This window comes from Ranitomeya variabilis, chromosome 4 (assembly GCF_051348905.1).
Source record: "Ranitomeya variabilis isolate aRanVar5 chromosome 4, aRanVar5.hap1, whole genome shotgun sequence".
Classification (NCBI taxonomy): Eukaryota; Metazoa; Chordata; class Amphibia; order Anura; family Dendrobatidae; genus Ranitomeya; species Ranitomeya variabilis.
Window position 1 is genome coordinate 309,045,717 of NC_135235.1, and position 18,092 is coordinate 309,063,808.

Here is an 18,092-nt window from a genome sequence, read left to right on the forward strand (position 1 = left end):
ACAAAATGGCTTAAAGGGGTTGGCCTCCTTTTTTTATTTTAACAGGTATGTTAAAGACATGATTTTGTGCCACTTATTAATTTCTAAGTATTACAGGTTCTCCTCCTGCACTTATTAGTACTGGTTTAATCACAGACTGCACAGAGCTCCTGTTCTCATTGGCTGCTGGTGGAGGAGGGTCATGTGACAACTCTGTCCTCAGCCTCCACCAATTACAAACCTGCTTCCTCAATAGCTGCTGGTGGAGGAGGGTCATGTGACCAACTCTGTCCTGAGCCTCCACCAATTACAAACCTGCTTTCTCATGTGCAGTCTCTTTCTATTGGAGGAGGCTGAGGACAAAGATGGTCACATGACCCTCCTCCACCATTGAAAACATGAACTCTATGTTGTCTATGATGGAGACTGTACTAACAAGTGCAGGAGGAGAACCTGTAATACATATATGTTAGTAAGAGGCATAAAATGATTTCCCCAAAATGTGTGAAAATAAAGCGGTCAAGGCCTTTAAGGCTTCTAAGCTGAGAGAACATGACAATTTCAGTGGGATCAGTCTACTAACTATCGTGTATGGGGACCTCTCATTTCTTTCCAGACAGATGACCCTGTACAGAGAATCTTTTCCGGCTCCCCTATGCACATGAACACTCGGATTCGCACTGAACACTCACTAAGTATGAAACTGAATGCCGATCCTTTTGTTCTCCAGACAGACAATCCGCCTCCAGATTAGCATGGTGGAGGCTGACTCCACTCTCCCCATACAGAGCGTATAAACACTAGGCTAATCCTAAATTTTAAGTTGTTCATGTGCAAATGGAGTGGGAAGAGATAGCTACCAATGGTTTAGCCATCAGATATCTAAAGTATAAGGGTGTTTAAAGTATTTGTTTCACCCAAAGAACCCTTTCCATGACCAATTCCATACCATCTTGTTTGTAGTTCAGTTCTTTTAATGGGGGCAGAGTTGTAAAAGTTATGAAAAATGGGGATGGCTATCGAGCCCTTCATGGGTGGCGACATGGGTTGGCTGTATGGTATGTAGCATTTCCAGGATTTGATTGCTGTGTAACAAGGACGTAGCATTATTTGGAGGCTCTTGGCCCAAAACAGATCTGATAATGGGATTCTGTCACTTGGGAACAGATTATTGATCGTATTTGACGTCATTCAGAAACTTCCCGCTAAGAGGAGATAAATGAGATATTTTCAGTTCTGGTTTCAGATTTCATGGCTAGCTCTTGTTATCTTTTATGTTATTTATCCTTCAAGGATGTCTTAAAAAAAAAACATTTGTGCGTTACCACCAGCCCAAAATTATGGGATTGTTTCAGAATTTTCAAGCCTCACAAACATAGTTTGCTAACTTTTCTTTTCCAGGTGTTATATGAATATCACGGAGAGGATATGTTCTATTTAGCATGACCTTTTTCCTTTTTATTCTTTTCCAGAATCCTGATATTGTATTGGTTCATTACTTGAATGTCCCGGCCATAGAGGATTGTGGGAAGCCATGCGGTCCTATTCTTTGTTCAATCAACACAGACAAGAAGGAATGGGCAAAATGGACAAAGGAAGAACTAATAGGACAGCTGAAACCTATGTGTAAGTAGTCTACCTGCTCCGTGGACCATCCTTGGTGTCTACTTGGTATGTCCTCCTCTGGCGCCTGGTTCCATGACCAACTTTAGAACAATTGTCTATGGGCCGCGATGATGAGCATTGTCCTTTTGTATCGGCTGAAAAGTCACACCAATATGGAGAAAGTGCGGAACCACCACAAACACAATTCCATACAACACCAAAGCTAAAAGGAATGACCAGGATTAGATAACCATGAATGATTAATTCTAAAGAAAAAAAAAAAAAAAAGAGCACAGACCTATCCATAGGTTGTAAGATGGAAATACACAGGGCCCTCCATAATGCAGAATTTTTTATTAATTTTTGGCATAAACGGGTGCTTAAAGAGTCCCTGTCACCGGTCTGCCCTTTTAATCTAAAAGAAAGGGTACAAAGCCTAAGACTGGTAATAATTAAAATAACAGTCATCAGAAAAATTGACCTGAAGGGTCCCTAATGCCCCCATAAAAGACCAGAACCCACTATTCTTTCCCAATTGCTGGGAAAGATCGAAGTCTCGCATGTAATCTTTGTTCTGTTACTATTAAAACTTTCACTTTGCAATGCTTTACTAAGTATCTCATGTCCAGCACCATGGAATCAATGGTGCTATGTAAATGAATAATAATAATATTTACCGAAGAGCAGCATCATTAGAGCTGTTACCACTCGCTCATTGCCTCCTAAAGCTTTGCGTCGTTGCTGGGTTAGTGCAGAGAGCGAGATCTCGTCACAACATGTCAGATCTCGCTCCTTCACAACAAACATGGCTACAGAGTCATGGGTTCCTACTCTGCATACCAGAATCCCGCAAACCAGAAGTTCGGACCTAACTTTTACTAGTCGGGTCCTTTAAATGGGCAGTGGGGACCTTTCTGTCCACTTTTGCTGATGAGTGTTAGTTTGAAAAAAAAATGAAAATCTGAGACTGCCCTCTGCTTAAATAAAAAAAGTCAATCCCAGACTGGTGATAGGTGCTCTTAAAGGTAATATGCTCAGCTTTAGGGCTCACGCACACAGCCTTCAAAATTGGACGAGTACTATCCATTGTTTTGAGGACTGCACTCCTCCCCATGTTATTCTATGGGGCTGTGCACTCCTCCCCATGTTATTCTATGGGGCTGTGCACTCCTCCCCATGTTATTCTATGGGGCTGTGCACTCCTCCCCATGTTATTCTATGGGGCTGTGCAGATGTCTGATTTTTTCTTTAGACAGAGTCGGCCCGAGGAAAACATTGCAGCATGCACGATTAGCTTTGGAGAATCGGATGGTACCAGGCCATTCAACTCTATGTGTCTGATGGAAAATATCGGACCGTAGTGAGATGATATACAAGTGCAGTCGGATTCTTTCTCACAGATTGACAAGTTAGAGAAGGTGGAGAACCTTTTTATTAGTTTCTCCACCAATAATAAAATCAGATAACACTCTGATCACGCTCCAATTAACAAAATCAGATGGATTTTCTCAGATGAGAGAAAATTGGTCATGTGACCCTAGCCTTAAGAGAAGTGCTGCTGCCACGCACGACACTCTTCCTATTTATTATTTACTATTACTACTATTATTTACGATTTTTATTATTTATTGTTTTGAGGCTGCTGTTCTCACACAGTGCTGAGAATTAGAATATGTTGGGCTTTTTACTACTAACTACATAGGCTGTATGCGGTACTACAGCTCAGCCTCATTCACTTCACTAAGGGCAGGTGGAGACGACCGTAGATTCTCTCATCCGAGAGAATTGTGTCTATTATGCAAATTGATCAAACTCTGATCGGAGTGTGATCCGATTCTCTCCCATGAGCAGAAGATGGAGTAAAAAATGTCTCCATTATGTCAGTCCATTGAAATCGAACTGCACTCAGATGTCATCCGAGTGCAGCCCAATTATATCCACGCATTCATTCAAGTGTGATCCAAATAACAGCATTTTTTTTCCTTGAATCAACTGTAAGGAAAAAAATTGAACATGTGCACAGTCTCCTAGTCTAACATTGGTCTGGATCGTACACAGACCAAAAATGCATTCATCTGCACAGCCCTTAAGCAGAGCTGTTCAATGAAGAGGTGTGGGACTGTTTCTGAAAGCCAAGATTTTCTACTCCTGGACCATCCCTTTAATGTGCTTTTTTCAATCATGCAAACACACACACACATTAAATTTAGGGTACTGCTCCTTTAAGAGTTTCATATTGTGTACAGTATAGAAATAACTTTTCTGTGCTGTAAAAAAAAAAAATCATGTTTTCAAAAAAATGTTTCCAGACGCTAAAATTGCCATATTGATGATTTAATAATCACGTTCATTGAAATCCTCTCCGAATGCGGCTTCATTCGTTGTCTGGGGCTGGGAACGCTCAGCTGGCTTTCAGTGCACAAACAGGCACAGTGAACTGAATGCTGATTGCAAACTACCGTGCAGAGGAGCGCAGCTCTTCTATCAACTGCGGGCCGGAGCAATGGAACAAAAATCTGGAATAAATTAAATTGCAAGTAAACTTAATCATTACTTTTTTTTGAAAACAGAAGGAAAATCCATAGCTTTGAACCTATTATTAAATTGCAGTTAACAGGACCGGTTACCCCTGGGGCACCCAATGCTTCGCTGTTTTAGATCAGCTTTCACAAGAACTTTTTATTAATTAGCTCTTTTGAGAAGTTTACCAAGTAACTGGGATTGTGTGCAGAAGTTTGTTAAAGGAGCCTTCTAGATGCCAAAAAAACATATTTGCTAGATTATGAATGCTCCGTCTATGATCAGCAATTTTCTTCTATGGTATTCATTTTATACATAAGCTGATGAGGATGGTTGTAGTAGGATAATGATGGTGATAAGGGTATCTTCTGCAGCCCCCATCATGGGTAACCAGTGCATACAGTTAATCAAGCTATTAATGTATATTAATATGGAATCTGAGTGCAGCATGATGTAGGGGCAGAGATCCTGATTCCAGCGATGTATCACTTACTGAACTGCTAAGTGTAGTTTTGATAGAATCCCTGTTTTCTCTGCTGTAGATGTAGCAGTGCTCAGAATGCTGAGCTTTGTATAACCTGGCAGCTTCCTGTGTACACTGTGCATTCTCAGCAATCTGCGTGGGGGTGGGGTTATGCAGATTAGTGGGACTAGTTTTCACAGGGCATCTAGTCGGGCAATGATAAACTCTTGCTTATAAAACTCTGATTGTATTGAAATTACAGCAAGCTGCTGGTATCAGGCCCCTACATTATGCTGTTCTCAGATTAAATAGCAAAAATCTGCAGACAGATACCTTTAAGACAAGTGTGACTTATAAAGGTCTGACTGTTGGAAGCCACCACTAGAGGGAGCTAATAAATTCATTTATTGATTTTAATGTATAAGCGGATTTCTTAATCTTCCTCTGGTGGCGGCTGCAGGCAGCCAAAATTTAGCAATTTAAGAATGCCTAGGCAGGGAATTTAGAGCGCTGTCATAGAAAAAAAGCTCTAAACCCTTATAGATATACAGTGGGGCAAAAAAGTATTTAGCCATTCAGCAATAGTGCAAGTTCCACCACTTAAAAAGATGAGAGGTGTCTGTTATTTACATCATAGGTAGACCTCAACTATGGGAGACAAACTGAGAAAAAAAAATCCAGAAAATCACATTGTCTGTTTTTTTTATCATTTTATTTGCATATTATGGTGGAAAATAAATATTTGGTCAGAAACAAAATTTCATCTCAATACTTTGTAATATATCCTTTGTTGGCAATGACAGAGGTCAAACGTTTTCTGTAAGTTTTCACAAGGTTGCCACACACTGTTGTTGGTATGTTGGCCCATTCCTCCATGCAGATCTCCTCTAGAGCAGTGATGTTTTTGGCTTTTCGCTTGGCAACACGGACTTTCAACTCCCTCCAAAGGTTTTCTATAGGGTTGAGATCTGGAGACTGGCTAGGCCACTCCAGGACCTTGAAAAGCTTCTTACGAAGCCACTCCTTCGTTGCCCTGGCGGTGTGCTTTGGATCATTGTCATGTTGAAAGACCCAGCCACGTTTCATCTTCAATGCCCTTGCTGATGGAAGAAGGTTTGCACTCAAAATCTCACGATACATGGCCCCATTCATTCTTTCATGTACCCGGATCAGTCGTCCTGGCCCCTTTGCAGAGAAACAACCCCAAAGCATGATGTTTCCACCACCATGCTTTACAGTAGGTATGGTGTTTGATGGATGCAACTCAGTATTCTTTTTCCTCCAAACACGACAAGTTGTGTTTCTACCAAACAGTTCCAGTTTGGTTTCAGCAGACCATAGGACATTCTCCCAAAACTCCTCTGGATCATCCAAATGCTCTCTAGCAAACTTCAGACGGGCCCGGACATGTACTGGCTTAAGCAGTGGGACACGTCTGGCACTGCAGGATCTGAGTCCATGGTGGCGTAGTGTGTTACTTATGGTAGGCCTTGTTACATTGGTCCCAGCTCTCTGCAGTTCATTCACTAGGTCCCCCCACGTGGTTCTGGGATTTTTGCTCACCGTTCTTGTGATCATTCTGACCCCACGGGGTGGGATTTTGTGTGGAGCCCCAGATCGAGGGAGATTATCAGTGGTCTTAAATGTCTTCCATTTTCTAATTATTGCTCCCACTATTGATTTCTTCACTCCAAGCTGGTTGGCTATTGCTGATTCAGTCTTCCCAGCCTGGTGCAGGGCTACAATTTTGTTTCTGGTGTCCTTTGACAGCTCTTTGGTCTTCACCATAGTGGAGTTTGGAGTCAGACTGTTTGAGGGTGTGCACAGGTGTCTTTTTATACTGATAACAAGTTTAAACAGGTGCCATTACTACAGGTAATGAGTGGAGGAAAGAGGAGACTCTTAAAGAAGAAGTTACAGGTCTGTGAGAGCCAGAAATCTTGATTGTTTGTTTCTGACCAAATACTTATTTTCCACCATAATATGCAAATAAAATGATAAAAAAACAGACAATGTGATTTTCTGGATTTTTGTTTCTCAGTTTGTCTCCCATAGTTGAGGTCTACCTATGATGTAAATTACAGACGCCTCTCATCTTTTTAAGTGGTGGAACTTGCACTATTGTTGACTGACTAAATAATTTTTTGCCCCACTGTATAATATAAATATTAAAAATAATAATTGGCACAGAATAGAACTATTTACAGTAGATTACTATAAGTAACATAAGTATTCATGGGTGGGTATGTGAACTAAGGAAGGACTTGTCATAATTTGTATTCATTTAATGGGCAATGTTGAAAATTTAAATATAAAAGCATCTGTAATACAGGCAACTGATAGGAGCCTAACAGTGCAAAGTAACCCCTATATGTGTTCTGTATTGTCAGTGAATAGGACCTTTTATCACAACTAGGGTGGAATTCACATTATATGAGAAGGACCATAATATTAACTGCAGTGTAGGTCTCCTCGTGGGTGGGGCTATGCTAAGGGCGTGGTTTGCATAATTAGCAAGGACCCTGGGGGTGTGTCAGTGAAGGCTGTCATTTACCAATAATTAACGAAAACCTTAAGAAGTTGGAAGATTAGAAAATTAAAATAAAGACATTCGAGGCATTATTTTCTACAGGTTGCCTTTAACCCCTTCACCACCTTCCATTTTTGCACTTTTGTTTTTTGCGCCCCTTCTTCACAAAGCCATCATTTTTTTTATTTTTCAGTCAATACGGCTTGTTTTTTGAGAGACGGGTTGTACTTTCGAATGACACTATTGATTCAACCACACAGTGTACTGGAAACGTGAAAAAAATCCAAATGCGGAGAAATTGCAAAAGAAGTGCAATTCCACCATTGTTTTTTTGGGTTTTTCATTTACCGTGATCACTAAATGCTAAAACTTACTTGCCATTTTGATTCTACAGGTCAGTACAAGTTTGCAGATGCCAAACATCTATAGGTTCTTTTTTATTTAAAGGGAACCTGTCACCACGTTTTTGGAAGATGGGATAAAAATAGCGTTAAATAGGGGCAGAGGTGGGCGTTACATTAGTGTGTTTGTTATGCGTTTATTACCCACCTAAGTTGCCGAAATACCTTTGCAAAGTCTCCGTTTTCGCCTGTCAATCAGGCTGGTCTGGTCAAAAGGGCGTTGTCTTCCCCCAGATTTTGCGTAGTTTTCCGTTGGTGGCGTAGTGGTGTGCGCATGCTCAAGGTCCCGAATCCTCTGCCAGGGGATTTAAAAGAGCGCGCTGTTCGTTTTCATTGGTGATCGGTGGGCGCGGCCATCTTCCTTTGGCCACGCGTGCGCAGAAGCGGCGCTCTGCTGGCCGCGGCTTCAGGAAAATGGCCGCCGCGATATCCATCTGCGCACGCGCGGCATCCCGCGGCCATTTTCCTGAAGCCGCGGCCAGCAGAGCGCCGCTTCTGCGCACGCGCGGCCAAAGGAAGATGGCCGCGCCCACCGATCACCAATGAAAACGAACAGCGCGCTCTTTTAAATCCCCTGGCAGAGGATTCAGGACTTTGGGCATGCGCACACCACTACGCCACCAACGGAAAACTATGCAAAATCTGGGGGAAGACAAGACGCCCTTTTGACCAGACCAGCCTGATTGACAGGCGAAAACGGAGACTTTGCAAAGGTATTTCGGCAACTTAGGTGGGTAATAAACGCATAACAAACACACTAATGTAATGCCCACCTCTGCCCCTATTTAACGCTATTTTTATCCCATCTTCCAAAAACGTGGTGACAGGTTCCCTTTAAGTAGTGAAAAAAAAAAATTTGTAAGAAAAAAATGGCGCCATTTTCTGAGACCCTTAGCATCTCCATTTTTTGTGATCTGGGGCTGGGTGAGGGCTTATTTTTTGCGCCCTGAGCTGACGTTTTTATTGAAACCATTTAGTGTTAGATACAACGTTCTTATCACCTGTTATTGCATTTTATTTTATTGTTGCTGCGACCAAAAAAACGTAATTATGGAGTTTCTATTTTTTTTTCTCATTACGCCATTTACTGATTGGATTAATTCACATTTGGTATTCTGAACGCAGCTATACCAAATATGTGTATTATTCATAGTTTTATTTTGAATGGTGCAAAAGGGGGGTGATTTGAACTTTTATGTTTTTTTTTTTTATTTTCACTGGCTTTTATAGTCTCCTTAAGAGACTTGAAGCTGCAATCGTCAGACATGCTATGTGTAGCAAAAATCATCATCTCCTATGAATGCCAGCCACACGCCGGCGTTCATAGGAGATTTACAATGACAGGCACGGGGGACTTCTGCAGATCCCCAGCTGTCATGACAACCCATCGGCACCCCAGGATCAGGTGACAGAGGCGCCGATGGGCATGTCTTGTGAAGTTCTGCCTGGGGAGGGATAAATGCCACTGCATAGAAATACATGCAGCCGCATGCTCCGGTCCCGAGTGCCGGCGGCAGTGCTGGGTATTGAGGCAAGTTTCTCGCATTGCAATTGCAAATGTGACACCGGCCTTAAAGCGATACACTGTAATGATGTACTGCTATAAACTATACCCAACAGAGATTTAATAGATGCAGCTGGCAGCACTATAGGTGATAGGACTTCCATCACTTTGCAGTATGCATTGCCCCTAACCTTGCCCAATGACTTACCAGCGTTGTACTGTTGTACTGAAAGCCCACCTCTCAGTTATGCCTGTATGCAGTTGGCAGACAGGAGAGCAGGAGCTGCAACAATGTCATGCCCCTGCTTCTGTTATTGCTCTGTGTCTGTGGTGCTAGAGATGGATTTCACGAAACAGCAAGTTAGAAATAAGGGAGACATCTTGTGGCCAACACTTTGGAGTGATTTTTGTGTGGGTTGGGGGAAAAGACAACTTACAATAACTTTTTACAGATTACCTATATGGCATATTATCTATGAAATTATATGTATTATGCTTTGCTTATATAGCGCTATCATATTCCACAGCACTTTACAGACATCATCGCTGTCCCCAGACAATACAGCACATTACTGGACCAGCCCACCTGGCATTTGCCAGAATTGCCAGATGGCCAGTCCGACTCTGATTTTGTATCCTTGCTAAATATTTGTCTGTGCTCCTATACTTTCTATCGTTTGCCTGAATTTAGCTTACTCTGGACTGGATGACAATTTTCAATTTCCTTTTTCTTCAATAATAGTGTAATTCCCTTTTTATTCTCCTGGCTTATATGTACAGACCTAAGAGTACCATTGTCCATATTGTACCTTTAAATCACAATTGCAATTAGCTACAATCACTTCGACATGGTAAATGTACAATTGTGCAATTTTTACTCTAAAGATTTGTGAAATATATATAAAAAAATCTATTTAATTTTATTTTTTTAGGAAACTGTAATTTTATCAGGAGTCAGTAGCAGAGAAGTGAAACTGCATCATATCATTTCAGAGAACAAACACCATTCATTCGCCACTTATGTCATTTGCTCCTTGTTGGGTTGTAGTTTTCTTCCACTCAGTCCCTTCTCGGCTGGACTTTTCTGCCATTGTAGACTCCCCATAGGTGGTGAGGATCCAGCAGGTTTAGTCATTAGTATGTAGTTATTTGTAGTTATTTTCAAAATGACCATAAATAGGTTTACAATGAGAAACCATTCACAAGAAATAGGTTTTGCAACCATCAAAAAGTTGCAATTTTTTTTTGGCAGAAATCACTTTGCCAATTTACCCACCATTGCTACAAAAGCTCTGTGTGTCTTATCACACACAAGTCAAGGTGGAAAGGAAACCAGCAGTATAAAGTATATTGTTCCATTAGACATTCAATTTCACTCATTCATTTTCATAATGTATCCTTATGGATTCATTTAATCAATAACAGTCTATGCTGATAATTTCTTAGCATTTTGGTAGCAATCACTGCAGCAGAGCCTGCCCCAATCATTGGTTGACAAGTTGCAAAATCTATTTATGGATACTGTCTCTTTAAAGGGTAACAATCATTTTAATTTGCATTCCATAAATCAGTAGAACACGTGAAAATAAGTAACTTTGTAATGCATCTTATCAGAGAAATCAGCTTCTTACTCTTCCTGCGTTGATTTTTCATTCTCAATTCACGGATAAAATCTGAATTAACCGAAGAGTGATTTTCCCATTACTAAGATATGGGAGGATTGTTGTTGCTTTTACAATTCTTTGGAGAGGGGAAAGCAGAGAAGGAGCTAGAGTCAGACACAGACATTCTGCTGCAAGTGCCCCTGAAATGACAGTTACAGTTCTCCGTAGAACTTGAGGAGCACCAACCGTCATCTCCTATCTCAGTAATGGGAAAATCTGTCTTCTCTAAATACAAATTTAACCCATGAACTGAGAATGAAAGATCAATCTAGATGGAGAAAGAAGGAAATTTCTCTGATAAGATACTATTGATTTATGAATAAAAATAAAATAGAACGACGGTGACTCTTTAAAGGACTTGTCTGTTATAGACAATGTATTGCCCCACGCCCTATGGGGCAGTCCAAGTAAAATCCATCTCCCTCTTCTTGGACGGCCCTCTGATGAGATAAAGTCCTCCAAACAACTCTACAGTATATTAAGGAAGAATGTATGATAGATAGTGAAATATGCTTTTTGATGTCAATGTCACTTAGCTTTCTGAGCAGAAGACTGAAACTAATACAAACTTGTGCTGCTCCTGTATAGGGTTGAGCGACTTTTATTTTTATAGGATCGGGTCGGGTCTCATGAAACCCGACTTTCTCAAAAGTCGGGTCGAGTGAAATCGGCTGATCCTATAAAAAAGTCGGGGTCGAGGTCGGCCGAAACACGAAACCCAATGCAGTGCAATGGGATACTATGGTTCCCAGGGTCTGAAGGAGAGGAAACTCTCCTTCAGGCCCTGGGATCCATATTAATGTGTAAAATAAAGAATCAAAATAAAAAATATTATATACTCACCCTCGGACGCGCCCTGGTACTAACCGGCAGCCTTCCTTCCTAAGAATGAGCGCATGAATGACCTGCGGTGACGTCGCGGCTTGTGATTGGTCGCGAGCGGTCACATGGGCGGTCACGTGACCAATCACAAGCCGCGACGTCATCTAAGGTCCTTCACGCGCTCATTCTTAGGAAGGAAGCCTGCCGGTTAGTACCAGGGCGCGTCCGAGGGGGAGTATATCAATATTTTTTATTTTGATTCTTTATTTTACACTTAAATATGGATTCCGATACCGATTCCCGATATCGCAAACATATCGGAACTCGGTATCGGAATTCCGATACCAGATTCAGAAGATCTCCGACCTCATGGCCGACCCCACACAGGGGTCGGGTTTCATGAAACCCGACTTTGCCAAAAGTCGGCGACTTCTGAAAATGGCCGACCCGTTTCGCTCAACCCTACTTCCTGTACTGTCTGCAATGGACAGAGCATTTCCTTTTTAAGGTAAGATTAGGTATACGGAAGTATATACAAAGATGCCCCAAAAGATTCCTCGAAAGATTGTTTTACTGGCAGCTTTCTCCTTCTACTTTCCCATAAATAGGAGCATTCGACTCGGTCAAGTGTTCATTTGTGTTCTCCATGCAAGAACAAGAGGATCAGCCGCTAAAAATCAGTAGGCTGGATCCTCCTCTCCCCCAACATCATTTGTCATTTTGGGGCATAAAGGGAACTTTACACATTGTACATGCAGTCAGATCTGCGGACAACACGATATAGTGAAGTGTGACACCCCAGGGTCCTGGTTGTCACAGTGGCATTGCTTTCCTCACTGGGAGAGTGATGTCATGCTTGGAAGCGAAGGAAGATCTCTTTCATCAGGTAACCACAAAGCACACAACATGTTCACACTCCAGGCCAGAAGAGGGAGCTCTGATCCAACTTGTGGGTGGCTCCCCTAGATGTATATTCTGGTCTGGAGGGATAGTGAGTTAGTGCCTGACAGCAGACTGGAGCAGTCTGAAGCAGAGAGACGTGTGAGGGGCCGTGCAGCCTGAGGTGCTGCAGCTCCAGGATTGAGTACGAAAGGGAGAACAGCATTTAATGAGCGTTGCAGGAGACCGAAGCACAGGAGAGTGACCTTTGGGGAGTACAGCTGTGACTGGGCTACCTCCCCTGGAATCTAGGAGGCACAGCAGAAACCGGCAGGACAGCTGGACTATACGTTACCTGTCCGCCCTAATACCCAGGAGACACAGTGGCGCATAGAGCCCAGGTCATGATAGAGACCCTGTAAAAAGACTCGAGCCACCTGACATATTGGTTTGTGTCCCACCTTTATGGAGGACAGAGAGCACTGTGAGGACCTTGTCAGGAGCTATAGGCAGCAAGGGACTACATAGCCACGCTAGTAGGAAGGCTTCTAACTCCACCTGGTAAAGAGGACCCTGCCTGTCCTGTGATCTGGTGCCCTGGACTGTGGCTGCCTGAAGTCTTCAGTAAACCAAGTAAAGAGACGGCAAACCCATGTCCTCCGTTCTTTACTGCACCACTCACCATCTTCACTTACATTCCGGGAACCCTGGGGATCTACTTCACCTGTGGGAATTTATACCATCTTAGCTGCCATAACATCACCTCAGAGGACCCCTTTAAGCAGCGTCGGTCCCTACTGACCAAATACCACAGGTGGCGTCACGTACAAACATTATCCTCAAAACCCCTTTAAAGATTTTCCCCTTTAAATGGGAGCCCAGGGCCGTGGACTGGGTCGCCGCCACCGTGACACCTGCACCTGACTGTGGTAGCGCTCAGCATGAACCCACGTGATTGCGGTGTTGTATATATACTTCTCTTTGTGAGAATGCAGTCCAGTGGGCAGCCCTACTAGTGATTGTGTCTGCAGAGACAGCTGTTAATCACTAGTAGGACCGCCCACTGGACTCCTATACATACAAACACCAGGGGTTTCACTGAATAAAATACAAGTTAAACTGAATCTTCTCCAACAAACCAATATATCATTCCCCTCTGCTTCTCCTTCTGAGTCACCCGCCAGGGCCGTGGGGTATTCAGTACCGGGTCCGGTACTTAAGGCGATGTGCCCTGTAGAAATGAGAGCCCGCCTAATTTACGGGCCACTACAATGTACTGGTCACTTCAATATACTGGTCACTACAACATCCACTACTGCTTGTTTCTTTCATTGAGTCAAAATTGTCACTACACGTGTAGATAAATTCCCAAAGGGGTATAATTTCTAAAATGTGGTCACTTGAGGGAGGATTCTGTTCTTCTAGCACTTAGGGGCTCTGTACAGCATATGGAGTCCGCAAGCTATTCTAGCAAAATCTGTGCACCAGGAGGCAAATAGCGATCCTTTCCTCCCAAGTCTCGCCATATGGCTAAGCAGTACTGTACAGCCATATATTGGGTATTTCTACATTCAGCAGAAATTGTGGCAAAAATTTTAGTGCTATGTTTACCAATTTCGCAGTATGCAAAAATGTAAATTATTTTTTCTTCACTGCCCAATGTATAAAATTCTGTTATTCTCTAGCCTCTACTGGCTTCTCTCTGTTTGAGACCCTGTATGGTCAAGGGCTCATAAATATTGCCAAGGAAACCTGGGAAGCCAAGGTCACGCCCCACCGGAGCATCATAAGGCATGACACCCACATGCAGGAGAGAATGGCGAAGGTGATGCAAATCATGAAAGCGGATCTCCTCCAAGCACAAGAGTTGCTAGCAAGGGTCTATAACTAGTGATGAGCGAGTGCACTCGTTGCTCTGGTTTTCCTGAGGACGCTTGGGTGGTCTCCGAGTATTTATGACTGCTCGGAGATTTAGTTTTCATCGCCTCAGCAGCATGATTTACAGCTATTAGTCAGCTTGATTACATGTGGGGATTACCTAGCAACAAGGCAACCCCCACATGTACTCAGCCTGGCTAATAGCTGTAAATCATTCAGCTGCCGGGATGAAAACTAAATCTCCGAACGCTAAAAAATACTCGGAGGTCAACCGAGCGATCTCCCTCTTCACTATCTATTATCGATCAGCGAGGCTGAGGCAGTTCCAGCCCAGGGACCGCGTGCTGGTTGCTGGTACTTATCTCCATGGTCGAGAGCAAGTTCCTGGCCAAGTGGCAAGGCCCATACGAGGTGGTAGAAAAACTGGGCAAAGTTAATCACAAGATCCACCAGCCAGGGCACAGGAAGACTCACCAAGTTTACCACGTGAAGTTGCTCAAGCCATGGCAAGATCGGGAATCACTGGAAGCTCTTTGCCTGGGAGCCCATCCTGAAGCCAAAATGGAGGCATGTCATGATTGCAAAGAATCTATCGCTGGCCCAGAAGCAACAGTGTCAAGAATTGCTGCAGCAGAACCATTACCTGTTCTCAGAGTTGCCGGTGCATACACAGGACGTGGAACATGACTTTCTGACAGAGCCATATATAACGGTGTAGTTTAAGCCATATAGATTTCCCAAAGCACTTCGTAAGGTAATCTCAACCCAGATGAAGAGAATGCTAGACGTCAGCGTGAAAGAGGAGTCACAAAGTGGTTGGTCAAGTCCCATCGTCCTCATGTCAAAGCCAGATGGTTGATAGGTGGTTTTGTAACCACTACCGCAAGTTGAATGAAGTATCCAAATTTGATGCAAATCCAATGTCCCGCCTCAATAGGCTAGGTCCCATGAGGTACATTACCACCCTCAACCTGATGAAGGGCTGCTGAATGATCCCCATGTCCCAGAGTGCCAAGGAGAAGACAGTCGTTACGACACCTGATGGGTGTTTTCACTATACCAGAATGCCTTTCGGACTGCAGGGTGCCAAAGCAACCTTCCAGGGGGCCATGGATCTGACTCTAGCTTTGCATAAGAAGTATGCCACAGCCTTCCTCAATTACAATGTGATTTTCAGCCCAGACTGGGGTAGTCATCTCTCAAAGGTACAGGCGATTCAGGATGGTCTGAGAAAGACGGAGTCTACCATAAATAAAAAAAAATGTGTCATAGGGAAGAAGCCAAGTGCCTAGACTACCTCGTTGGGAGTGGCAAAATCAAGCCACAAGTAAACAAGTCCTTCTCCCTCTTACAGACATAAGTTCCTTACACAATGCAGGTGTTGCTGCCGCTTTATATAACTCCACAATAGCTGTTGCTCTGGTATTGGTTGCCCCTCTGACACATACCAAAGCTCGCAAAATCAACAGACAACCCTGACACACCAGCCTGACCAAAGAACTGGGGTGGGCTTCTAGGGTTCATGAGCAGAGATGGAAAAGATCCCATTTCAACAAGCACTTCATCGCATTCAAACAGTCCCCTACTACTTTCAAGGCCACACTCGCTGCAGCAAAACAAACCCATATGGGATATTAAGTAGCATTTTTCTCACCTTTAAAAGCTGGTGTGCTGCCTCCATTTTTTCCACTATATTGAAGGTTTGGTATTTGGCTGGGAGGTACGGCACCAGGATATATTACTGTTGTGATTCTTTTTTTACTTTTTTAGATAGGTAGATAGATATGAGATAGATAGATAGATAGATAGATAGATAGATAGATAGATAGATAGATAGATAGATAGATAGATATGAGATAGATAGATAGATAGATAGATAGATAGATAGATAGATAGATAGATAGATATGAGATAGATAGATAGATAGATAGATATGAGATACATCAATCCTATTCTGCCCTTATAATCTGGCCCAAATTAAATTCTTATATCCCAATATTATCAGTTTTCCTTCCAAGCAAGTTCAAATTCTATTGCTAATACAAAATATTATTTCCCCCCCACTATCATAATAAACAGCCATCATTCAGTAGCATCTTAAACAAAGAATTATGATAATTAACAGAAGACGTGTAGAACTTCACATTTATCTTTCTGTTGAAACTGACGCTCTGCTCTCTAATCACATTTGGCTCGCACACAAAGTAGACATTTCAGCATTTTCTGGGAAGAGAAAGTTAACACTTTCTCCAAAAAGACCTGGACTGTGCTCCCAGAATCCCGCAGTAAACCATATTGGCAGCTACACATTGCTGTGTTTTGAATAAACCTTATTCTTCCAAAAAAGGTTCACAGTTGACTTAACAGCGATGTTTAATTCAGCTTCTCTGCAGCTTCTGTGGCATTTCATCCAAGACGTTTGTATCCAGTCTGTGGTTTCTTAAAGGGCATATCCACTTATGTATTATTGTCTGATTTGTTTTTTTCTTTTCATATCCTTGGATTAATAATAAGAAGATTTGCAAATATCATTTCTACCATTATGTATTTGAGCAAAGTGTGAGCATCTTACAGACGTGAGTTGCAAGTAGAGTAGTGATGACAACTTGTAGCCATTCAGGTCCAAAGAGTGTTCACATCATTAGGAAATATGTTCTGAAGTGGGGAGAGATAGAGGGCAGTATTATAGTAGTTACAGTTGTGGCCAAAAGTATTCACACCCCTGCAATTCTGTCAGATAATACTCAGTTTCTTCCTGAAAATGATTGCAAACACAAATTCTTTGGTATTATTATCTTCATTTAATTTGTCTTAAATGAAAAAACACAAAAGAGGATGAAGCAAAAAGCAAAACATTGATCATTTCACACAAAACTCCAAAAATGGGCCAGACAAAAGTATTGTCACCCTCAGCCTAATACTTGGTTGCACAACCTTTAGCCAAAATAACTGCGACCAACCGCTTCCGGTAACCATCAATGAGTTTCTTACAATGCTCTGCTGGAACTTTAGACCATTCTTCTTTGGCAAACTGCTCCAGGTCCCTGATATTTGAAGGGTGCCTACTCCAAACTGCCATTTTTAGATCTCTCCACAGGTGTTCTATGGGATTCAGGTCTGGACTCATTGCTGGCCACCTTAGAGGTCTCCAGTGCTTTTTCTCAAACCATTTTCTAGTGCTTTTTGAAGTGTGTTTTGGGTCATTGTCCTGCTGGAAGACCCATGACCTCTGAGGGAGACCCCGGTTTCTCACACTGGGCCCTACATTATGCTGCAAAATTTGTTGGTAGTCTTCAGACTTCATAATACCAAGCACACGGTCAAGCAATCCAGTGCCAGAGGCAGCAAAGCAACCCCAAAACATCAGGGAACCTACGCCATGTTTGACTGTAGGGACCGTGTTCTTTTCTTTGAATGCCTCTTTTTTTCTCCTGTAAACTCTATGTTGATGCCTTTGCCCAAAAAGCTCTACTTTTGTCTCATCTAACCAGAGAACATTCTTCCAAAACGTTTTAGGCTTTTTCAGGTAAGTTTTGGCAAACTCCAGCCTGGCTTTTTTATGTCTCGAGGTAAGAAGTGGGGTCTTCCTGGGTCTCCTACCATGCAGTCCCTTTTCATTCAGACGCCGACGGATAGTATGGGTTGACACTGTTGTACCCTCGGACTGCAGGGCAGCTTGAACTTGTTTGGATGTTAGTCGAGGTTCTTTATCCAACATCCGCACAATCTTGCGTTGAAATCTCGTCAATTTTTCTTTTCCGTCCACATCTAGGGAGGTTAGCCACAGTGCCATGGGCTTTAAACTTCTTGATGACACTGCGCACGGTAGACACAGGAACATTCAGGT

At 42.7% G+C, this 18,092-nt stretch overlaps 1 protein-coding gene across 7 annotated transcripts in view; it reads left to right on the forward strand.

The window, feature by feature from the left end:
* Positions 1-18,092, forward strand: part of CAMTA1 (calmodulin binding transcription activator 1) — a 2,053,806-nt gene that overhangs the window by 1,586,053 nt on the left and 449,661 nt on the right. For all 7 annotated transcript variants that reach the window (XM_077250396.1, XM_077250399.1, XM_077250395.1 and 4 more), the window contains exon 6: positions 1,452-1,605. In XM_077250396.1, coding sequence (XP_077106511.1) covers positions 1,452-1,605 — 154 coding nt within the window. The remainder of the gene's footprint in view (positions 1-1,451; positions 1,606-18,092) is intronic.